The sequence below is a fragment of the Ochotona princeps genome, chromosome 1 (assembly GCF_030435755.1).
Source record: "Ochotona princeps isolate mOchPri1 chromosome 1, mOchPri1.hap1, whole genome shotgun sequence".
NCBI classification, from domain to species: domain Eukaryota; kingdom Metazoa; phylum Chordata; class Mammalia; order Lagomorpha; family Ochotonidae; genus Ochotona; species Ochotona princeps.
This window is the reverse complement of record NC_080832.1, coordinates 15,602,623-15,626,649: the sequence shown is the minus strand read 5'-3', so window position 1 is coordinate 15,626,649 and position 24,027 is coordinate 15,602,623. Positions and strand designations below refer to the sequence as shown.

The 24,027-nt window shown below is 53.3% G+C and overlaps 1 protein-coding gene across 1 annotated transcript; it reads right to left on the bottom strand.

Annotated features, from left to right (window-relative positions):
* Nucleotides 1–4,085: 4,085 nt before the first annotated feature.
* Nucleotides 4,086–23,408, bottom strand: ZC3H12D (zinc finger CCCH-type containing 12D). Its single transcript, XM_004587353.2, has 5 exons — nt 22,846–23,408; nt 12,651–12,790; nt 8,791–9,025; nt 6,118–6,224; nt 4,086–5,533 (listed from the first exon to the last, which is right to left on the bottom strand). Exons 1-5 carry the CDS (start codon nt 23,148–23,150, stop codon nt 4,821–4,823), a joined length of 1,500 nt encoding a protein of 499 aa, XP_004587410.2. The 5' UTR covers nt 23,151–23,408; the 3' UTR covers nt 4,086–4,820.
* Nucleotides 23,409–24,027: the final 619 nt, after the last annotated feature.

The following is a 24,027-nucleotide window of genomic DNA, read 5'->3' as shown; positions in this document are numbered from 1 at the left end:
CCACCAGAGTAAACCGGGCGGGAAGGAGCCGGGAGGCAGGGCACAGTGACCCAAGAACCCTAGGCGGCCTCGGGGCTAGACTCTGGAGGAACTTGAGCAGCACAGTCCAGGCCCTTTGGTGTCAAAGCCAAGCTGAGCCCCAGCGAGGAACTGAGCCCTGCCGGCTGATGGTAGGGACCAGGGTGGGGAAAAAGAGGAAAACTTTAGTCCCTAAATCTTTAAATCACTGGGTAAAAAAGCGAAGGGGAGGCTCCACACGTGCTGGGGGAAAGCGGTAAGGACAACCTCACAGGCAATTCCAAGGCCTTCAAAGCCACAAACCAACTGCAGTCGGCCCTGAAGCAGCATCGGCTCAAACAGAAGGGGGTGAGAAATGCCCGTCATGTTCCTCCTTCTCAAAGATCCCAGGGCGAGCATCCACACTGAAGGCTGCCTGCTTGCACCTGCCCTGAGTCCCAAAAGCACAGGCTAGGGCAGGGTTCATGACCTTGAGGAGCATGGTGATGCTCTGCCCTCCACACCCACTGCAGCCGCTGAGGGCGCAGCCTGGGTGGGGAGCCTCCCAGGACCTTGCAACTCACCCACCGCCCACACACACCCAGGGACCAGGTTCCACACAGCGTTCTCAGCTGGGGAGTGCAGCTCGCTGCTCACAGCACTGCACACACAGATGCGGTCAGAGTGGGACCGGCCCTGGGCTACCAGGGATTGGACTGAGGGGGTTTTCTTCCAACTAAACATGCATGTGTGTATGAAGAGAAAGAATGCAAGATTATCTACACATTGGCATTGTCACATATCACTTCAAGATGCCTGAATTTTCTGAATAATGAACGTGTATTATTTTTTCTGAAAAGGGCAGTTTTGTGGTGTAGAGGGTTAAGACACTTCCTGCAATGCCAACATCCCATATAGGCGTCGATTCGAGTCCCGGCTGCTCCACATCCAATCTGGCTCCTAGCCCAAGTCCTTGAGCCCCTGCCACCCAGTGGGAGACACAGAAGATGCTCCTGGCTCCTGGCTTCCTGTTCAATTGGAGAGTAAAGCTACAGATGCAAGACGTGTGTGTGTGTTTCAAATCAATTCACAAATCTATTTAAGAAAAAAAAAAAGCAGTTTTCTTTAGTAGGGCTTTTTGATTATTTATTTTTATTGGAAAGAGAGATTTATAGAGAGAAGGGAAAAAGAGAAAAAGATCTCTCATCCACTGGTTCACTCCCCAAATGGCCGCAAAGGCTGGAGCTAAGTCACTTGGAAGCCAGGAACCTCTTCCAGGTCTCCCACATGGGTGCAGGGTCCCAAGGCTTTGGGCTGTCCTTTATTGGCCATAAGCAGGGAGCTGGGTGGGAAGTAGAACAACTCAGATATGAACCAGTGTGTGGGATATGGGATCCCGGAGCTCGCAAAGGTAGGATTAGCGAGTTGAACCATTGCACCAACCCCTATTTGGGCCTTCGTTCGTGTAACTGACATAACTAATATAGCAGACAGAAGAACATGGAGCGGGAAAGAAGGGGTCATCTATTCCTGCAGCCCCACCCTCCTGCGCTTCCCACATCCCTTGTGGGTAAAAGAGTTTTGTTCCAAAAACTTCCCAGGAAGCCAGGTCCAGGAGGCTCAACGGGAGCTCGCTGTCATCCTACACACCCTGTTCTGGTGACAGGCTGACTGTGGGGAAACCAAAAAGCACTTCTGGTTGTGCTAACTCTGAGTAAGCACTTCCGACGGCTGCAGGTGCTGACCACACTCCTGCCCATTTGACCAGGGTCTGTCAGCCCACCTGCTGGCCATCCATGGCAGCCCTCGGGCCTTCCCCATGGGTGACCCTTGCACAGCGTGTCTTCTTTCAGGAGGAGAGAGGCATTGCAATTAGCAGAAAACCTTAGAAGGAGAGAATTTCTCACCCCAGGTTCCACACAAGCCCACTGCTGCCTCAAGCCCCCCAAAAGCACTCACGATTACTGTTTGTCGTAGACATCTTTATTTTTTTAAGGCTTTCAGTTTTTTATTCGAAAAGCAGAGCTATGAAGAAAGAGATCCATCTTCCATCTACTGGTTCACTCCCCAAATGGCTGCAACACCCAGAGCTGAGCCCCCTCTGGGTCGCCCACATCCCTTGATGTCTCCTTTTTGGCCCCAGCAGGCAGGGAACGCAAAGGAACCCCGCCCCCGACTTCAGGTGTATGCGGTGGGCAGATTCTCACGTAGAAACCTGGGGGCCAGCGATGACACATGTGCACCCTGGGCTCTGGCAGGCAGCAGGCTTGTCTCCTGGGAACTCCAGGCACGGCTGGCTACAGACATGGAAGCTGTGCCGCTGTCCAGGGCGCTGCTCTCAGAGGTGCAAGGGCTCCGTTTAGCAACACCCTGCTGCCACCATCCTGAACCTCATCATGCTGTCAGACCCAGGACCCCACAGATGATGTGGCTGCTCCTGACTCCACACCTTCCCTCGTGGTGGCACTTTTTATTCCAGTGCCACGCCCCAGCTCCCAGAACCCCTTGCCCATCAGCCTCAGCCTGAGCCTTCCTAATTCTTCGTGCCCCTTCTCCCCTCCATGACCTCCCCCACCCCAGAGGGGCTTTGCTCAAGCTGCCTTCAGGAGCTTATCCATGGTGTACCCAGGCGGGTTGGTTGTTGGCACTTCCCATCTGTTCCACACACAATCAAAGCCAGAAGCAATTTCCCCTGAGCAGCACCAGAAGGAGCATTTCTCTTGCCCCCGCCCTGGTCCCCATCATGCTGCAATTCAGCCTGCAACCACAACCTCCCAAGGAGAGGCCCCAGGAGAAAGCTGTACAGACACCAATCCAGGGCAGCGCTGGTTCCTCGGGCGTGAGCTAGGGAAGGCCCACTGCACGTCTGAGCAGGACCGGCCTTGGGAACAGCCCACTGACCAGTCCACGCAAGTGCCTCTTCACCATGGGCCTCGCCACTTCACCCCAGGAAAAGGTGGACACTGGCCATGCATCTCCACCCCCAAGGTGAACAGCAGCTGCTGAAATGGCCAGCCACTCAATCTTCCCACACCCATGGTCCCTAACATGAACGTGAAAAACCATTCCGAGAAACAAAAGTCAGTGGGAGAAATCAATACACAGTTTGGCAATACAAGAGTCCAGGCTTGGTCACAAGACTTTATTTTTGGAGCAAAATAACAGCAATGCAACTAGGAGTGTTTTCCATACCCACCCTGCCCATGGAAGGTGTCACAGAGACATACTAAGACTTTGGAAAAAATTCCAAAGGGGATTACACTTGACAAGTGCTGTTTCTTCACTTTTTTTTTTAAAGGATCTGTTTGTTTCTTTGAAAGAGTTTCAAAGAGAGAAAGATCAATTTTCTATCTGCTGGTACACTCCCCAGAAGGCTGCAATACCCAGTCCTGGGCCAAGAACCAGCAGCTTCATCCAGGTTTCCCACATAAATGATCGGGCCCAAACACTTGGGTCATCTTCTGTTGCTTTTCCCAGGCCATTAGCTGGATGGAAGAGGAGGTGGTTCGTGAACCGGCGCCCATCCGGGACACCAGCAACATAGACAAGAGCTTCACTCACTATGCCACAATGCCAGCAGCTCACGTGTGTGTGTGTGTGTGTGTGTGTGTGTGTCTTAATCACAGCAAACTAAATAAGAAAGCTTTACAGCTTACTAAAATTCAAACTTATCCTCAAAGGCAGGAGTTTAAACATATCCAACTCAGCGATACCGTGGTTCCACATCAAGAGATGGAGCCAGAGACGCAAAAAACAACTCTAACTGAAAACGTGTCCAGTCCAGGGGAGAAACCACAGGAACCCAAGCCCAGCCTCCGCAGGAAGTGTGGGCCCTCTTCCGGACTCGGGCCCTAGAAGATAAGGCGAACCGGCCAGTGCAGCGTCCTCCCGAGCAGGCGGTGGTGAGGCGCAGATGGGGTCCAAGCCATAGGAGAATCTGATTTCAAACTGAGAAGAAGGCCCTGTGAGACTTCACGTACCCTTGTCTCCAGGAGCAACGTGAGCCCTGAACAGCCTGGGACAACATCCGCAAATGAAGAAGCGGGCCACTGCTGGGGGACAGCCATGAGCATTGCACTGGGCAGGCTCTCCCACTTAAGGTTTCTGAGCAAAAATCTGCACTTACCCGGCCTAGGCGAGCTGAGAAGGCACGCCCAGTAGAGGACCTGTTCTAGAATCTGCCACAGGGAATGGCTGAAGGGCTGAGTCAGGAGCCAGGAGATTCCAAGAATCAGGTGCATGGGGGCGAGGGCAGGGAGAGGCTATTTGCGCTGCTTGGTCTGTGTGTGCCACAGGGGAAGCAGGCTGTGGAGACAAAGTGCCCTGCCTTTCCTTACTACTGGCACAAGTATACAATGCCAAGGCTACAAGCAGAGCCCGCAGGGCAAGCGAGATGCCAAGCCCCAGTCCCCCACCCCCTACATTTCAAACGTTGATGATGAAATTTCTCAGCCTTTTGCAAGCTTCTGATCATGGAGCTCACTCCGTGTACATGGCGATAGGTGTGGGCCCACACACAGGTTTGAACAACACAAATCCTAGCCTTGGCCTGATCCGTGTGTTTGTGGTAGGGGTTCTGTGACCCTCCTGGGGATGCCCCCTCAGTTGCAGATACCCCCTAAGGCCTACTGGGACTTGCTACTTGCATTGAGTCTGAAATTCCCTCCACGCAGCTGGCTCCAGTCTCAGAGAGGTCGCCAAATGGCAGGACACCGGCCGCCAACAGGGAGGTGGATCCCCTGCTGCAGCTGACCCAGAGCCAGGCAGGCAACCAAGGGTCAGGCAAGACCCGGGCCGTTTCTTGCCTGGGCTGCACTGGTCCCTTAGGGGGTTCCCGGCTGTGCGCCCTCCCTCGGGGATCTCTGCAGCAGGAGCAGTAGGCCGGCGAGGTCGGAGAGCCCGGGGAACGCAGCCAGGGCACTGTCCACCTGCTCCGGAGGCAGGAGCGAGCAGAGCGCGGAGCGCGCCTGGGCGCGCGCGTGCTCTGCGCAGTCACAGGTGCGGTGGCCCCAGGCTGGCTCAGTCCAGGCCGAGCGGCTGGGGAAGCGGTCCGAGCTGGGTGGGTGGGCCCACAGGTCACCGGGCAGGTCCTGGGCGCAGTGTCCGCCCGACGGCTGGAGGCGCGACCCGGGAGGAGGCGGGAGGTCCCCGGCTGCGAACGCGCTCTGTGGGCTGGGAAGGCCGGGCGGCTGTGGGGGGGCAGCAGCGCTACCGGCCTGTGGGCATGGCGAAGGCCCAGGCACCCGGCCACCCTGGGGCACCCAGTCGGACCAGCGCAGCCGGGGCGGGGCACCCGGGGGGCGCGTCCCATGGGGCCCCGGGCCGTCGCTGAAGGTCAGGCGTGAGAAGCTCCCTTGGAGAGCAGCCAGGTCGGCAGGCGGCCGCGCAGTCCGGGTCGCTGCGCGGCCAGCCTGGGCGCCCCCGCCAGGCCAGGCGCGCGTCTTGGAGCGGAGCTCGTCGGCCACCGCCAGCTGCGCGTGGTGCGGCCTCTCTGGATGGTAGAACTTGCACTTGACGCCGTAGGTGCATTTCTTGCCTGGAGTGAGCAGGGCAGAGAGGGTGCGGGTGAGACCCCACAGCACAGGGCCACCTGGTTCCAATGCGGTCGGGGCAGAGTCCACCCCGCGGCCCCCTCTGCGGGGATTCCTGCCTCCTTAGCACCCTGAAAAGGCACAGCATCTGGAGACAGGTAGGATGGAGGCTCTGGAATAAGAGCCTTAACTCTTAACCATCTCAGACCAAAGTCCCTATGAGCTGGGGACGGGGCCGGGCTGGGGACACGGGCTGAGGACACCTGTCAGGAGCAGGTGAAGGGGTTAAAACAGGTGCTAGGAGGTGGTGTGCACACCCAGCTTGCTGTTTGTTTCTCACACACTTGGCGACCTGTGTGATCTCTGCCTCCCATCCTCCCCGCCAGTCGCGTGCACCAGCTACCCCAGTGCCAGTCCATCCTCACACCAGCCCCTAGGAAGCTGCAGTCCCGGCTGGTTAAGACACCTCTGTGGCATCACTCAGCCAGGTAAGGGCAGAACTTGCCCTTTACCCTGACTTCCAAGCCAGCATGTTTGTGCTCCTGCGCTGCCCCCACACCCCATGCACGAGGCCCTGGGTGCTGCTCACCATAGGGGCAGTGCTGCCAGGAAGGCTCAGGGGGCCTGGGCTTCCTGCTCAGGAAGTTGCTGAGGGTGGGCCCATGGCGGCCCAGCGGGTCATCAGGAGGCATGAACCTGCAAAAAAAAAAGAAGAAGAAAAAGCCAACAGGGTGACTGCAGGACCATCTGGGACTTGCCCAGGGCTTTGGAGGAGCAGGGCCGAGCCTCTGGGGAAGAACCTCATGCAGGGCACAGCACAGCCTTGGGCTCATCAAAGTGCTTCCCTGTTCTGCTTCAAGCAACTTGGGAGAAACAGGCTTGAGCTTTGCGAATCAGAATCCATACTTTCACAACTTCCCTGGGTGATTTTTTTTTTCTTATATACAGGAGAACTGCGGGATATTTGCTTTGCTTGCAGGTTTCCCTTTGTTCCTCCAATAATGGGCAGAAACATCCAGTGCCTAAAACGTTCTGCGGTTGCATGAATGCCCCAAGCCTTCGGTGTCCCCTTTCCTGCACTCCCAGCTCTGAGCCTCCGGAGACCGGAACGGCAGGGGCAGGGAAGCGTTTGCAAGAGCTGCATCCACACAATGCACCCAACCTACTTGGCATCCTCACCTGCAAACCCTGGAGCGCTTGGCCCTGGCTCAGCCTCAGGGGCTACAGCTTCTCTGCGCCTGTCCCCGTGTGCTCTGGGTGCCCAGGGGAAAGCAGGTTCTGCCAGAGGACACCCCAAGGAACTCAGATGAGCCTTGCTGCTCCCAGGCTCCGCCGGCAGTGGCATGGTGGGTCAGACTTGCAGGACCGGCTGCTTTGGGCTGCTGAGCCCTCGGAGCCCCAGAGCCACACCAAGGTCCCAGCCCACAGAGGAGCAAGCCGTCCTCAGCGAGCTCCCTGGCTCAGCTCCCCGCTGCGCAGCCAGCCTCTCAGGGTTGGGCCCTGACCAAGAATCTGGGGAGCCGTCCACTGTGGTTATTAAAAGGTCCCCAGGGCTTCACCCTCATGCTCCCTCAGGAGCAGAGCTTTGCCAAAAGGGCCCTGTGGCCATGCCCAGGGTGCCCGGCGGGCTGCCCTTGCTCACAGGCAAGGCCTCCTGTGCATGGAAAGAACTTGGCTTGGGTGCTAGGCTGTCACCCGAACAGAGGCAGTCACAACCCTTTAGACCTCACAGCGGCCTGCTGGAAGCCACAGTTGGCAGGCTTGCCAGATTCTTCCAAGCTGAAAACGGGCAGTATGTGCTGCCAAGCTTGCGCATCTGGAAATGACAGTGGGCACTGGCCCTGCAGCTGCAGGAAATCCCTCCCCCCTCTCTGGCCCCAGGGGCAGGTGGACTGGCCTGGGAATATCTGGTCTAGCCTAGGAATAGCTCTGCCCTTCCTGGGGACTGGCTCTCCATAGTCCTCACATTAGACCCCTGACGTCAACTGAGCCATCCCTCATCTGGGTGAGGAAGGTCAGCTCAATGAGGCCAAGTAAGTGGCAAGGTTTCGGCAGGAACTCACCTAACCAGCTCTGCAATCCCAGTTCTTCCTACCAGGCCACACTGTCCCCTGACTTCAAGGGTCAGTGGCTGCTCTGTCACAGGCCAAGCAGCCTGTGCCCAGCCCACAGTGCCCTCCTGTCTCCCCAGCCTTCATCCCCCCCCACCACTCATTACTGCATGCCTAGTAGGTGCCAGGCAGACTGGGGAGGTGCCCCTAACCTTCAGAGAGAACTCATTTCTTACCACATTCTAATCAAGGCAGCCAGGGAGCCAGAACCAGGGCTAAGCGGTCCTAGCCTGGAACAGAAGCTGAAATGGGAACATCATCGCGGCTTGCTGTGCCCATCCCCACCTTGCCCCATGCCACTCCAGTCCGCAGAGCCACACCTGCTGTGCCAGGCCTCCAGTGTCAGCTGTCTGCAGTCCTAAGGGTCCTTCTTCCCCCCTTAACTTGGGCTGAAAGTTTTCAATCCACTTTGCTGGCCAGTTTGCACCTGGTAACCCTCATGACCCTCTCTGCCAGCCTGACCAGGGTAGGCTTGAACCAGGAGGCCAAGCTAGGAGCCAGCCCCTGGTGAAGAACATCCAACCTGCAGGTTCTAGAAGGCCTGGGGTGTCACTGGGTCTGGCCCTGCCGAGACAACCACAGATGGGCCTCAAACTTCAGGGCAGCTCCATCATTTTGTATGGCTTCCAGATAATGTGCCAATCATCCACATGGCCCCTGACAAAAGAAAAACTTCCCTGGGCTCTGCGCTAGACAAACCAACCAGGTTCTCCTGAATGTCTCAACCAAGAGTCACAAACCGGCATTTGTGGGCCAATTTGGCTCAATGAAGATTTTAGAATGTTACCCACTCTCACATCTAATTAAACATTATTTGAAAAAAAAACTGAAATAAGAGAAATGAAATTATACTGAGTTTGAATCTGTCCATGATGGCTATGTCAAGGCTATTAATTGAAGTATTACATTCTTAAATTTAAAAAAAAAAAGTTCATGGTGTCCTGAGTACCTGCTTGGCCGACTCACATGGCATGTGAGTCTGGGACAAAGCGGTCATTCTGCAGAACGCTGGTCACACACAGCAGAGACTCCAGCCAGCTGACCGTGCGGCCAGGGTAGCAGAGCCAGGGACAGGGTGTGCCTCTAATCCCAGCCAGCTAGGCCTGGATGTGGCCCCCTCCCGCCGCGGGCCCCGAACCCCACCTCCATACCGGTCATTGACGAAGGAGAACATGAGTAGGCGCTGCTCGATGAACCACTTCCACTCCGGGTTCTCGCTCTGCAGGTCGCGGTAGTTGTCGTTGGACACGATGATGCCGTCCTGCTCGTAGGCCACCTTCACGATGTAGCGGTCATCATAGCAGACCACTCGCTTGCCGTGCACCTTGCGTGACGGGGTGTACACCAGCACAGCCTGCCGCTCCAGCTGCTCCAGCACGTGCTGCTCTGGGCCACGGGGAGGAGCCGGAGTCACAGCTTGGCGGGGAGGCCTCCCCCTCTCTGATCCCCCACCGGAAAGGCAGCCACGCCGCCTCCCGACCCCAAAGCCCATGAATGAAGAGCAGGGAGGTTTTCAGGAGGAGAGAGGCATCACCCACTTCTCCCCACCGTGGTGTCACTTCTATGGCTAAGTTTCACTGAACTTGCCAGCAGCCTGCAGTCCCAAGGGCCCTGGCGCTGCCCTGCCTGCATCATCATGGCAGGCATCACAGGGTTGGACCTCAAGGAGGAAGTCCCTCGAGAAGGTCGATTTCAGCCTATCTGCGTGAGGCTTACCTGCCATGACACCTCTATGGTAGCAGGTGCAAGGGCTTTACTCTGAAGACAGACCTTCCTGTTTGACCTAGGCCCCTTGTCCACCTGGGATGCACCTGTTGGGCCCTCAGCTTGGAACCGAGGGCCTATCCTGCCCCAGACAAGAATCAGCTTGGGACACTTGCAGGCTGGAGCATCCCATAAGTAACATCTCTGAGGGACCCAAGAATGCAGTGGGAAGCAGCCCAGGCTAAGGATGCACAGCCCAGAACCTGTGCCCAGCTCTGTTGTAATGTCAGCTATTACATGCCTAAAATGAAGAAAGCAGCAGTTCCTTGCTCTTCCTCGCAGTGTCTGTGCACAGGCTGAGTAAGCCCGAGGCACGGGAGAGCTCTTTGCAAAGGCTAGCTGGGAAGTGGACATGAACCAGGTGGTTCATGCTACAAGGTTACAAGGCCTTCCTAAAATCTGTATGCCAAGAAGGCCTACTTGCTGCTCATAGTTTTGTCCTGGGAGAGATACAAGAGAACATTTCTTCTGTGCACAGTAGTTAGGCAGGGTATTAGATGCTCAGAGTGCGGCAGCCACTCTGAGAACAGAAGGTAGCCGCTGCTTAGGAAGTCCGACCCCTCTCCCTTCCGGTTCCCAGGTCTCCCCATTCCCCTTAAGATGATCTATGCTTTAGAATCTCCTTTATAATGACCATGCTTTCTTTTAAAAATATATATTTATTTTATTGTTATTGGAAAGTTAGATATACAGAGAGGAAGAGAGACAGAAAGGAAGATTTTCTGTCTGTTGATTCACTCCCCAAGCGGCTGCAACTGCTAGAGCTGCGCCCATCCGAAGCCAGGTTCCCAGAGCCTCTTCTGAGTCTCTCACGTGTGTGTAGTGTCCCAAGACTTTGGGCCATCCTTGACTGCTTTCCCAGGCCACAAGCAGGGAGCTGGATGGGAAGCAGGGCCGCCAGGATTAGAACCAGCACCCATATGGGATCCTGACACATGGTAAGACAAGGACTTTAGCTGCTAGGCTACTGCACCAGGCCCCTTACATTCATTTTTGTAGATATGTAGATGGAAGCACCATTTCCAATGTGGTTACGCATCAAACACAACACAACTTCAGTCACACCGTACATGTACTCAGCCACTGCTGTCCATTGGCCGCTGGGTTTGTGGGGCTTGGCTGTGCTGGTCCACCTCTGGCTGCAAGTCAGAGGGCGCATCTCTGAGAGTGAATGCCGCTGAATCATGTAGGGAACTCATGTGCTGGACTGCTGGCCAAGATGGACCTACCAAGTTCCATACCCGCCAAGGTGCCCTCCCGTAAGACATGGCCAGGCCTCTGAATCGCGCCTGGCCGGAAGGTAGAGAATGGCTCCGATGGCAGTGTGCTCCTGCACTCTGGTGCTTACCGATGAGGCGTTCTCGCACGTTCGTCGGGGTTTATGATCTCTCCCTGCCTATTCAAGCGTAATCTCACTGCCCGTGTCTCGTTACAACCTAGAGAAGTCACGGTAGCTCGGACAACCATCCATTTTCAGCAGCTCATGATGCCTTAGCCTGTACTAGTTTGAGACTTTCAATTCTTTTTCAGTTTTTGTGCAATTAATTAACAGAAGGTTTTATTTTAATGTACTCAAATTTATTCTTCTTTCTCCCGCAGGTTGGTACTTGTTTAAAAAAATTTCTACCTTACTCTACTTCTCCAAATTTTTCTATGCTCACTCCTATTGTATTTAAATGTTACACAATTAAATGGTGGAAAGCCACCAATCTCCATGCCCAAAGCATGAAGAAGTTGTGCAGGGTAACTTTATAAGAAAGAACTTAGCACAAGTATTTCCCTGTCCACCTTCTCAGCCAAAGAAAAACGACAGCAGAGAAGGGAAGGGGGACTCACAACCACAGAACAGCGAGTCTGGGGCTGGCAACCGAGCCAGGGCGTGGATGGATTCCAGGAAGGCAGAGAACGGAGGACCACAGCTAACCTGCTGCTCTCCCTGCAAATACACCCGAGGGAGCAACGTCCTGGGTGCCTGCCACCCACGTGGGAGACTGGCTCCCGGCTTCTGCCCAGCCCAGCCCTGGTGACTGCAGCCATTTGAGGAGTGACCCAGCAGAGGAAAGATCTCTTTCTCTCTGTCTCTCTCCATCTCTCTCTCCCTGTGCCTTTCAAATGAATAAATGAATCTAGAAAACAAGAGGCCAGCAGTGATGGCTCAAGCGATCGGGTCCCACGCTCCCGTGAGAGACCTGGCTTGGGTTCCCAGCTTCAGCCCCAGCTTAGTTCTCACTGTTGCGGGCACTTGAGGGGTGAATCAGAAGATGACAGTTTTTTGACCATTTCTCTCTCTTCCCTCTGCTTGTCTCTGCTTCTCTCAAATAAGGAGGAATTAAGTAAATGAATACATAAATACATAAATCGTTTTAAAAACAGGAGCAGGTAATGGAGAAATAGCAGCAACTGGCAACCATTGATGAATCAAAAAAGCAAGGGCCCGGCGCCATGGCCTAGCAGCTAAAATCCTCGCCTTGAATGTGCCAGGATCCCATATGGGCGCCAGTTCTAATCCCGGCAGCTCCACTTCCCATCCAGCTCCCTGCTTGTGGCCTGGGAAAGCAGTCGAGGACGGCCCAAAGCCTTGGGACCCTGCACCCGCGTGGGAGACCTGGAAGAAGCCCCAGGCTCCTTTGCTTCAGATTGACTCAACTCTGGCCGTTGCAGCCACATGGAGAGTGAATCCGCAGACAGAAGATCTTCCTCTCTGTCTCTCCTCCTCTCTGTATATCTACATTTCCAATAAAAATAAGTAAATCTTTTAAAAAGAAAAGAAATAATTATGTGTGTCAGGATGGCTAATTGATTTAAGGTACAAATCTCAAAGAATTCCCTGGGTTTCCAGATCTTTCTGCTGCTTTTTGTTTCCTGTTTTTGAACAGACTACACAAAGCATCCAGTAAATTAATATTACTCGACTCAAGGAATGTCTTTCTGGTCCTTTATACTATCAGGAGTGGATAAAGAGCCAGTCTTCCTTCAGGGTGTTAGAAGTTGTAGGGTACAATGATTTTTGGAGTTTCTTTATTCACGTTAACCGTGCTTTAATGATTCACCTCACCCACAGCTACTCTGGGCACCTGCTGCAAGCTGAGAGTGATGCTAGGAGCTGGGTGGCAACCTGAGCAGTGCCTTCCTGGAGCCTTAAGGAAGACAGACATGATGGACCCCAAAACAGACGCCTGACTGTGACGGCAGGAACCACCCAAGAAAGCGCCTGTCCTCCCCTGAAGCCACCAACTGCCCAGCATACCTCGGATGGGGGCGTCAGATCTTGATGGCTCCTTCCTCCAGGATGGGACAAAAACCTTGATGTACGTGTGTCCTCTTTCCCTGAACCAGTCCACAGCCAGCTGGATCCCCCGGCAGGAGAAGACTTCTTTATTTCCATGACTACAACAGGAAAACAAAGAAATCTATAGAGACACAGGAAGAGGGGTTTCCCTTATGGATGAATGTCACACAGTGAGAGGGAGCCAGACAAGCCTGCGTTTGACAGATACACCACAAGATTGCCCCTTTATTTTGACCAGTTCAGTATATTGCACTAATTACTTTCAGTATTTTCATTATATGAGATCTACTATGTGTCAGATGATTTAATCTAAGTGTTGGACTGCTAGCAGAACTTGTAAATTACAATAATTCAGAATTAGTAAGAAACAGTTCACCAGTGCTTAGTTTCATATTGAGGTGCTCAGGTTGGAATAAAGTGGTATAAAAAGCAAAAAAAAAAAAAAAAAAAGAATGTCCCTTCGTCAGAGCTGCACAGCTTGTAAAAGAAATACAGATAAGAGGTTCCCAGTCCCCAATGGGAAACATTCCAAGGATCCGTAGACAAGATCCTGGTCTTCACTGAAGCTAATAAGGATGACACAGGATGGGTGAGTGCAAGCAGCAGGCATGGGGGGCAGTTAAGATGCTGCTTGGGATGCCTGCACCTTGCATCTCATTCTGCCCGTGACTCCAGTCTCCTGCTAGCATCGTGCTGGAAGCATTGGATAATGGCTTAGGCAGCAGCTCTCCTGCACCCACTTAGGAGATTCACATTGAATGCCCAGTTCTTGGCTTCAGCCTGGCCCAGTCCTGGCTGCTGTGGGCACTGAAGGAATGAACCAAAGAACGGGAGCAGGCTCTGAGTTTGTGTGTCTGTCTCTCTGTGCCTCGAGTCAATAAAAATAAATATATTTTAAGATTTGATGCGAGTGGCCATCTTGATCATCTGACTCGCCTTGGGTGACGGCTGCCTGTGTTTCTTGGTTTCCCAAGGCCAAGCAAGGTGGCCAACACCGCACAGACTCCATGGAGACCGGAGCCAGCCAAGGACAGAGTGGTGTGGGAACAAGGCCTTGTGTGCCTTATTGAAGATGTTCTCCTTTTTTTTTCCTAAAGATGAAGGAAAAGTTAGGAGAAGGTTCTAAGATTGGAGGCTTATGTGACATGATGTGATGTGCCATGCACAACTGCACCATAGGGATAAGAAATTAGCAGGGAGCAAAAGCAGCGGCGGACATCATCTTGGAAGCCATCGTGGTCATCCAAGGACAAACTCAGGATGCCCTGGACTATGCTGGGGGTGAGGAAGGGAGAAGTGTGAGCGAACCTGAGAGATGCTAGAAGGTAGAACTTCCACGAGACAGATTGGCTGTGTGGGTAATAGGCAAGAAGCCAAAGAAGCTTCCAGATCTCTCTGCTCACATAACTGGAGGGTAGGATTCTGGAAGGGGTCAGGGTAAAGGGAAAGATGACGAGTTTGAGTTTGGACACATATTGAGTTGGAAAAGGCTTTGAGGTCCCTAAGTGGAAACGTTAAGTGAACATTCAGCACTCAGAACAGAGATCTAAGTGTCCATTGGACATCCTTGTTAAACCACAATGGAAGCCACCACAGAAGGCTGGCCTGGAGACAATGGGAGAGGCATGGGGCTAGGCATGGGGCACACTGGTCAATCCCGGCAGGTGACAGGCAGAGGAGCAGGCACTGGGGACAGGATCCATCAGATGAGTTAGGCTCTGCACCAGGGAGCCTGAGTGAAGCAGCCAGTTGAAAGCTGGGCCAGTAGGCCCGGTGAGGTAGCCTAGTGAGTAAAATCCTTGCCTTGCATATGCCAGGATCCCATATGAGCGCCAGTTCTAGTCCTGGCAGCTCCACTTCCCATCCAGCTCCCTGCTTGTGGCCTGGAAAAGCAGTCAAGGATGGCCCAAAGCCTTGGAACCTTGGAAGAAGCTCCTGGCTCCTGGCTTTGGATTGGCTCAGTTCCAGTCGTCACAGTCACATGGGAAGTGAATCAGAAGACAGAAGATCTTCCTCTTTATCTCTCCTCCTCTGTATATCTGCCTTTCCATCAAAATAAATAAATCTTAAAAAAAAAAAGAAGGAAAGCCAGGCCAGCCTGGCCAACCTGGGCCAGCTGAAGACCTCTCACAGACCTAGTAAGTTGGGGGAGAATGGTGTTCTACGGAGCAGGTGTGAAGGGCACATACCTGAGACACTGATCAGGTTCAATCGGCAGACCTAGCCAGGACAATCACAGGTTTGTAAGCAGGAAAGGAAGTCTTCAGAAGTGTTCATCCACAGAACTGGAAGCCGGACTTTGTGGAAACTCAGGAGAACTTCGGACATTTCCCTTGGATCAGGAGCCAAGGAGGGGCAGACTCAACCTGGGGTTTCTTTCGGGGTAAAGGAAATGGGTCTTTGGCCATGGGATTGTGCGAACAGTAAGGAGGGGGTGATATCAATGGGGATGCCTGACACCAGAGAAGAAGAAGCAAGACTCATCCCTCAAACCCCAGTGGGAGGAACAAAACAAGAGGTGATAAAAGGAAGAATGAGGCATCACTCCCCGGGGACCCTCTGCACCCCAGCCCCAGTCCTGCCACTGAACTCCTTCCACTGGCCTGGTGACACCCCCACCAGAAGCCAGGCTGGCCCTGCCACTCTAGTGACAGAGCCCAGGAAGGGCCAAGTGCCCCTCCCCCAGCCAAAACCAGATCTCAAAACCCCAGGATCCTCTGGGAAGAACACCAGGGGGAGGGACCAGAAATACACACCCTGACTTATGCAGAGGACAAGGCACAGAGGTGCCATCCTCCACTGCTTTCCCGGGCTATAAGCAGAGAGCTGGGTCAGAAGGGGAACAACCACGACTTGAACCAATGTCCATAGGGGATGCCGCCACAACACATAGCGGCTTAGCTTACTACGCCACGGCACCAGTTCCTCTATATGTTTTGAATAATTTAGAAGCCAACTTTCCACCCCAGACACCTCAGCTGATGGGGGCAAGCACTCAGCAGTAAAGGACAGTGGGGGAAGCAAATCCCTGCAGCCACAGCATTGGGGGTCTGCTGCTCATACCAGAGGCCCATGCATGCCTGCGCTCTGCTTCCTGGACTCCCCGCCATTTATGAACATCTACTGCCACCACGCGGCCAGAGCCGAATGAGAGGCCTCGCGCCAGCCTCTTAGAGCTGGTGTTTGGTATTTCCAGAGTTCTGTTGATCAGGCCATTCGGCACATTCCATTGCATTGGATAAATACAGTAAGCCCTTGGAGACATGACCTTCCTTCCCATTTCAACCTGCAGGAAACTGGAGCAAGACAACCGGCCTGCTCCTGGAGCTAAACCAGCAGGAGGCCTGGGACCACCCCTGCCCATCTCTCAGGCTGCAGACTCATTCACATCCCCCTCCCTGCAGGCCCCTGTGACTCCACAGTCACCTGAGGCCTTTTCCTGCTTGGGGAAAGCCCTTCCCATAGTTATGAACAGTCTGCGGGAACCTGTGCACAGACAGAAGTTGTGAGCAGGAGGGGGTAAGCACCTTCACCTTGAACAAGGACGAGTAGAAGCCACCTGAACACCCAGGGCAGCCAGGGCAGTCATGGGAACCTCAGGTGGAGCACAGCTCCCCAGGGGTTTACTTATTTATTTGAAAGGTAGAGTTAGAGGATTGGGGATGGGAGGAGGAACAGAGAAACACAGAGAGCTTCCATCTATTGGCTTGCTTTCCAAATGTTGTTGGAGCCAGGCCAGGAGCCAGGAGCCTCTTCCAGGTCTCCCAGTAGTCAGACCATTTTCTGCTGCTTTCTCGGGTTCACAATTAGCCAGGGGAGTTGCTTCAGAAGTGGAGTAGTTGAGACTCGAATCAGCATCCATGAGATGGCAGCACCATAGGAGGCTTATTGTACAATGCCACAGTGCCAGCTCCTGTGGTTTACGTGTTAAACCCCCAAGGACTCAGAGGCCTCCTACTATTTCTGGAGGATGGACTCATTCAACAAGTGGAGAGATCAGGCTTGAAATCATGGGCCAAGTGCTTGGGCCCCTGCACCACATGGGAGACCTGGGAGAAGCTCTGGGCTCCTGGCTTTGGACCGGCCCAGCCCCAGTCACTGTAGCCCCCTGGGGGATGAACTGACAGATGGAAAACTGTCTTCCTCTCTCTCTTTCTGTCTCTCTCTTCCTCCCCTCCTGTCTTTCACATAAATAAATCTTTTTTTAAAAAAAATAAAAATAATAACCACCACCAAAACAAAAAACCCTGTACATCCCCAAGCAGGCACATCAAATGGCAGCCTCTTCAGGAGCAGCAAGAGGATGTGAAACTGTCAAGTGGTTTCCTCCCACGCTGAAACAGTTCACCTCCCTCCCTCTCTTCTAGATTTGCCTACAGAAGGAAAAGCCGGCTGGGCCCTGGGGAAGGTGCCAGCCTCCCACAAGCTAAGGCTGCAGCACCTGGCTCAGGAGAACCCACGTTCTCGCAGCGATGCAGCTTGTAGCAAGCCTGCCATGCAGACTACCTCCTTTTTTAAAAGTTGCTGGACTTTTCTAAGGACTCAGAGACTTACCTGAGTGGTCCAGGCTGCCAGCTGCCCATGTAAACACACACACACTCCTTGGCGGCATGAGACTATCCTTAGAAATGGGTCTCTGTCTTGCTAGCCAGTCGAGCTATCATTCAGTGCAGACAGGGCACCCAATGCTTGGAACCGCTGAGGGCCAGGGGCAGCAACGACAGGAGGGTAAAGAGGCTAGCCCAGCAGGGATGACTGCAGGCCCTAAGGAGGAGCACCACTGCAAAGTACTCCAGACTGTTCCGTGACCTCTGGCAAGTTCTTGATCTCTCCAAACCTCCAGAGAACATGAGAAATACCTCTATAATGAAAATGAATTTATTTCCTTCAAGCATACATAAAATAATCACCTTGTATCTTAGCATGTCAGAGATGAGAATGTCATTTAAGGCTGTGGAGTGCAACCTCTTAGTTGTATAAACAAAATTACTGAGACTACACACCTGGCGGGCTGAAGAATCCAAAGTGCAGCCACATCTTGCATGTGGCTTCCTCACGTTTAATCTCAAATTCACTCAAAGGAAATCAACAGCCACACTTAACAAGTGGCTACTCTAATAGGGCAGGTGTAGAACTTTCCATCTTCCCAGGGCAGACCTGGACTGGAAGTGAGAGGTCAGAACTGCAGGCACTGAGCCCATGTCCATCCATTGTCTCAGACAAGACTGTGTGGCAAGTGGCAGGCCTGGCTTCCCATGCTCCGGTCTGACTCTCTCCCTACACAACACTTAGAATTCTCATGAAAGTTGACCCAACACTTCTGAAATGATTCATGAAGCCAGTACTTCTGCTAACAAGAGCCCAGAGGACTCTTTCTGCTTTGCAATGAGGAAACAGAATGTTTTAGGTTCTTTGTGTGGCAGCTCTACACACACGGTTTACTTTTATTTAAATGATTCAAGCACAGGATGTTTCATGAAGCAGACAACTTCAAACACACTCCCACTCCTTACACGATGTGTACGGCCTGTGCAATGGCTGGGATGTTATGAATGCTGAAAGTCTTTCAAAAGCCCAGGTAGTAAATACTTGATCCCCAAAGAATTATGCTAATGGCATGAAGAGGATAGGAACTTAATCCAGGAACAGTGTCTAGTGGCAGACCTTCGGGAAGCAAGGAGGTTGAATTACATGGCTAGCATGGATCAAGTCTCAGGGATGAAACCCTGGTGGTTTCATGGGAGAGCACACTGACATGAACAGACATGCGCGCCCTCTCACCACATCATGATCTGTGCCACCTCAGGGCTCTGCCTTCACCAATGGTGGAGCCCATGGTGCCACCTGATGGCCCCACTGCAGTATCCATAACTGCACGCTCTACAACAGTGGGCTTTAAGTCACCGAGCAGCGATTGGCCATACTTAGACACACTGGTCTGCAAGAATCCACCACAACAGGACTTACCAGAGACAGTGAGAGAAAAAGAGCAGAGACACAGGCCACCACGGACCCCAGGAGACCAAGGCCTGCAGCAGCACTCTCTGAGAGTCACTGCTCAGCAGCTCCAGGTAGAAAGGAGGTGAGCCCAGCCCACTCAAGCCCCGCCCAGGCCTTCAGGGCCAGCTATCCCCTTCAAAACATTAAGCATGCACCTTCACAAACCCTCAGCAGACCCTCAGTGAGGATGGCTTTGGGGAGCATCTGAGGTCATGGACAAGAATGAGGCGCTGGGCCCAGCGGCGTGGCCTAGCGGCTAAAGTCCTCGCCTTGAACGCCCCGGCATCCCATATGCGCGCCGGTTCTAATCCCGGCAGCTCCACTTCCCATCCAGCTTCATGCCTGTGGCCTGGGAAAGCAGTTGAGGACGGCCCAATGCATTGGGACACTGCACCCGGGTGGGAGACCAGGAAGAGGTTCCAGGTTCCTGGCTTTGGATTGGCGCGCACCGGCCTGTTGCGGCTCACTTGGGAAGTGAATCATCGGACGGAAGATCTTACTCTCTGTCTCTCCTCCTCTCTGTATATCTGACTTTGTAGTAAAATAAATAAATCTTTAAAAAAAAAAAAAAAGAATGAAGCGCTGCTTAGCCTCCCACCCTGTCAGAAGTGTGCTCCATCTGGGTGTGTCTTCCTCACTGCGGCTTTGGCAGATGCCAAGCGACCTCACCCTGCTGAAACACCACAGGAAGTCACAGTAGTGCTCACTAAGGACAAGGGGCAGAGGAGACTCCTCAGTCTCTCCCACAAGTCATCTTTGAAAGCAACAAATCGGACCCAGCACAGTGGCTTCATTGGCTAACCCGCCCTCCCTCAAGTGCCAGGACCCCATCCAGTCACCAGTTCATGTTCCCACTGCTCCACTTCCCATCCAGCTCCCTGCTAGTGGCCTGGGAAAGTAGTAGGGGATGGCCCAAAGCCTTGGGACCCTGCACCCGCGTGGGAGACCTGGAGGAAGCTTCTGGCTCCTGGCTTCAGATTAGCTGAGCTCCAGGCATTGCGGTCACTTGGGGAGTGTGCCAGCAAACAAAGGATCTCTCTTTCCCTCCCTCCCTCTGTAAAATCGGTCTTTCCAATAAAAATAAGTAAATCCAAAAGGAAGGAAGGATGGAAGGATGGAAGGAAGGAAGGAAGGAAGGAGAGAGGAAAGGAGAAAGGGATGGTGGGAGGGAGAAAATCAAGTCCCAAGATCAGGTGATGGCTGGGTAATTTGTCCTCTTTTCCTCTTGGGATATGAGGAGCAGGGGGAAGCTGTGTGTGTGTGTGTGTGTGTGTGTGTGTGTGTGTGTGTGTGTAGATATGTATATATGTGTATATGGTAGTGCATGCAAACAACGACACACAGACATGTGTGTCCTGGGGAACTGAGCTGTTTTGCCCACACACAGATGACCACTTCTATGCTCTGACACATTCATTCTTCATCATGAGTCTGAGCAGTGGTTTCCACATAGAACACTTCCCTGTCCCCCGACTGAACATGAAGGGGCTCAAATGAGTACGGTGGTGGGAGGCGGGATGGAGGAAGAGAAGCAAGATAAATTTACCCAGAACACATGACAGTCATGTGAACACAGAGGAAATGGCTTACGCTTGGATTCCAAGCAGTAACAATGGCTCCCTCCCGAAAGAAAACCTTCCCAGGCCACCACGTCCTAACACCTCCTGCACTCTGGACCTCAAGGAGAGCCCTGACGCTTTCCTGTAGCCCCTAAAGCAGTCCTTCTACTCAAATCCATTCCGCTGCTTTGATTTGTAACCACAGAACTTCTGTGACCTTGGGGCTGGGGAGGTCTTCGGTTTCTGTGATAATCATCTCACACTCAAAGGCCACTTTCCACTGATGCCCAGAGATAAATGCTCTCTTCCATATCCCTCGGCCCAGATTCCCCAGGACTCTTAGAACCTAGCAGCTTGCCTAAAGTCTCTTTATCTCTGCAAAGCTCTCAACTTGAGCAGGATAGTACAGACCTGCCCATCTGAGGCCTTCCAGGAATGTGAGTAAGAAGGTGACCATAACCTTGTGACCCAAGCTCCTGAGTCCCAAAGAGAGGACCCATTGCTGGTTAAAAACTGAACTGCATGGGCAGGCAGTTGGCATGGCAGTTAAGACACTACTTCCAGGGCACCCACATTCTATTTGAGTGCTTGGGTTCAAGTCTGTTCTCTGTTCCCAACCCCAGATTCCTGCTAATACACACACCGGGAGGCAGCAGGTCTCACGGAGCGGCTCATGGAGCTAGATCTCTGTCATCCAGGTGGGCACCCGGGCAAGGTGCCAGCCTCCAGCTTGGCCTGGCCCAGTCCTTGCTTTGTGAGCATTTAGAGAATGAACCAGTAGATGGAAGACTTCTAATATCTGTCTCTAATTCATTCTCTCTCTTTCTCTTCCCCCCTCTCACCTCTCTCCTGCCTTTCAAATTAAATGGAGTGGGGCAGATATTGGAGCAAAGTACCCCATATCACAGTATGGGCTGCAGTTTCACCTACATTTCCAATCCATGCCTACTATGGGACGCAGTAGGTGATAGCTCAATTACTTAGGCGCCTGTCACCCAAGTGGGAGACCCAGATAAACTTCTTGGCTCCTAAATTTGTTCTGGCCCAACTCTAGCTCTTACAGACATTTGAAGAATGAACCATCAGATGTATGTGTGTGTCCCTCTGCCTTTCAAATAAATAATAATTAAACCTTAAAAATTAAACAAGGGCCCAACACGGTAGACTAGCAGCTAAAGTCCTCTCCTTGAAAGCCCCGGGATCCCATATGGGTGCTGGTTCTAATCCCAGCAGCCCCACTTCCCATCCAGCTTCCTGCTTGTGGCCTGGGAAAGCAGTTGAGGGTGGCCCAAAGCCTTGGGACGCTGCACCCATGTGGGAGACCTGGGAGAGGCTCCTGGCTCCTAGCTTAGGATCGGCGCAGCACTGACCATTGCGGCCACATGGGGAGTGAATCAGAGGACAGAAGATCTTCCTCTATGTCCCTCCTCCTCTCTGTATATCTGATTTTTAATAAATACATAAATCTTTAAAAAACTAAACAAATGTAGCTTTGGGCAATGGCAGTATCATAGCCAATGAAGTTCATCAAGGCACAATTATTTCTAATTGAAAAACTGAGCAACCGTTCTGAGTATGCTGCATATACAGTACACAGGGCATGTGGGGGCATCCTCCAAGGCTGGGTCATCTCGGGTGAACCATTTTAAGCTGGTGCCTGCATAATGCCAAATTCAAAGTGACCCCAGTTCCCATGGGGCAAACTCGCGGATGCTCTGACGCCTTCAATGCTGCCAAGAACTGCTTTACTGGGTTCAGATTTCAGCTCTGGGAAAGGGAATCACGTACAGTTACAGCTGTGAGTGAGTGCTTTCCGAAGGCTCGCCCTTTGCCCGGCTCTAACTAAGCCAAGTGGTAGAATGCTACACTTGTTTGCGCCACACCCTTCCTGGCCCAGCAGGGAGTGTGGAGACAGTTGGAGCAGATGATCACGGCCAAGTTTAGTCAGGCCAGGAAAGACAACCATGCAGGCATGATGCTCACAGTTCCAGAGCACATGAAGTTGCCTCTGCAGCTTAGGAGACCACAAACACATCTCTCAAGCCTAACAAGGAAACCACAACCCCATCTCCCCAAGAGCCCCAGCAGACTGCTTCCATCACGAGTCAAGCACCTCTCCCATGGGAGTCTCATGACCCAAAGTGGAGCAAAAGAAACTGTCGGCCTCAAGAAACAAGTGTCATGGCCTTGGCAGAGTCACACAGTGGACAGGGACACACTCTAGACAAGTAGCCCCATCTGCCAACCCCTGACCTGGGCTTATCCCCAGGCACCACTGCTTCCCCAGATACAGACTGGATTGACACAGGAACAGTACCCACACGGTAGACACTTCTGCCCCAGGCACCTTGGTGTTTTGTTCTCACATCTAGCCCCTGGAGAAGCTCCAGCCCCACATCACCCACGGGGCAAATAACACCCTAAGAGGTTAAGGGACTTGCTTATGACCATTTCAGAACAGAGATTCAGAACGCCACCCCCGCTCCGCACCCCCACAAAGCTTTGTGGCCCAAACACAGAGAAGAAGGACAGTGCTCTGGTCTCCTGAAAACAAATGCCCCCCTCCTCCACTCCCAAGCACAAGTGAGAGCTACCTCATCGCCACATTGCTGCCATCAATCACGATGGGACGCAGGGAACTGGCTGGGTCTGCACAGTCCTCTTCTGGAGCTGCCCCCAAGCCCCATGGAGCAGAATCTGGGAGCCCAGTGGAGCCCCGGGGAACAAGTTGGGGCACAGTCTGGGGCTCCCGGGTCCCAGGGCGGCTGCCCGTCCGGATCAGCTCCTGAAGCACGTCGTTGACCAGAGCACTGTCACCCAGCTTGCCCAGAACCCTGGCCACATCCTCCTGGCTGTAGCCCAGCTTCTGGAAGAACTCCATCTTGCTCGAACGGTCCATGCTGGCTCAGTTGCCACCTGGAGAGGGTCCTGCCCCCAGTCTCCTCCTTGCAGTGCCCCCACAGACATGCACTAAAGAGAAAAAGCATCTGTCAGGTATGTTCTGGACACGGGTTCCTGAGAGCCGTGACGTACGCGCTCCCTCCCTCCCGCTAGTATCTGTCAGGAAATCATGTCGGTCTGGGCCCCCTGGGGATTTTCAGTCCCCGTGTGGGTGGGGAGCTGCAGGTGCAGCCACACTGCTTTTGCATTCACGGGGCCTTTTTCTTTCACCCCACACAACACCCACACAGGGAACACGCGCCAGACACCAACGTGGCTGGGACCGTGCCGGGCACCCCTTACCATAGACCACAGAACCTCTGCAAAGAGCCAACGATGGTTACTTGAAGCCCCAACCCCAGTTCCTTACAGTGTGACTGACTGGGAGACAGGGTATTCCACAGGAGGCCGGAAGGATGGGAGTCCTGGTAGGAAGAAGGCATTTGGGTACAGACACACAGGATGATCTCGAGAAGATGCAGCGCGAAGAGCAGCCGTCTGCAAGCCCAGGAGCGAGGTCTCAGAAGAAACCAACCTCTGTCTTGACCTTGACTCCAGCCTCTGGAAGTGTGTGACCATGAATTCCCGGGCTGAGGCTGTGATCCGTGCACTTGCCTGTGGCAGCTCAGGTATGTGAACCTAGGCCGCTTGGGTTACACAGGGGAATTCCCCCTGACCTGTTCTGCTCCCTTGCATTGGCAAAGCCTGCCCTACCAATGATCACCCTGACCCTGGAAAACAAGAGGTCCTGACCCAAATCTGACCTTTCCCAGCCAGGCATCACTGCCTAGCTGCCAACTGCGGGGTGGCAGGGAAGGGGGTTACAGCCTATGGGG

Excerpts from the sequence above, each read along its gene's own strand:
- ZC3H12D (XM_004587353.2), bottom strand. The coding sequence starts at position 23,150 with ATGGACCGTTCGAGCAAGATGGAGTTCTTCCAGAAGCTGGGCTACAGC. Across the intron at positions 12,791-22,845 it reads GGCAGCAATGTGGCGATGAG|TCATGGAAATAAAGAAGTCT; the intron begins GTAGCTCTCACT and ends TTCCTGTTGTAG. Across the intron at positions 9,026-12,650 it reads ATCTGACGCCCCCATCCGAG|AGCAGCACGTGCTGGAGCAG; the intron begins GTATGCTGGGCA and ends CCCGTGGCCCAG.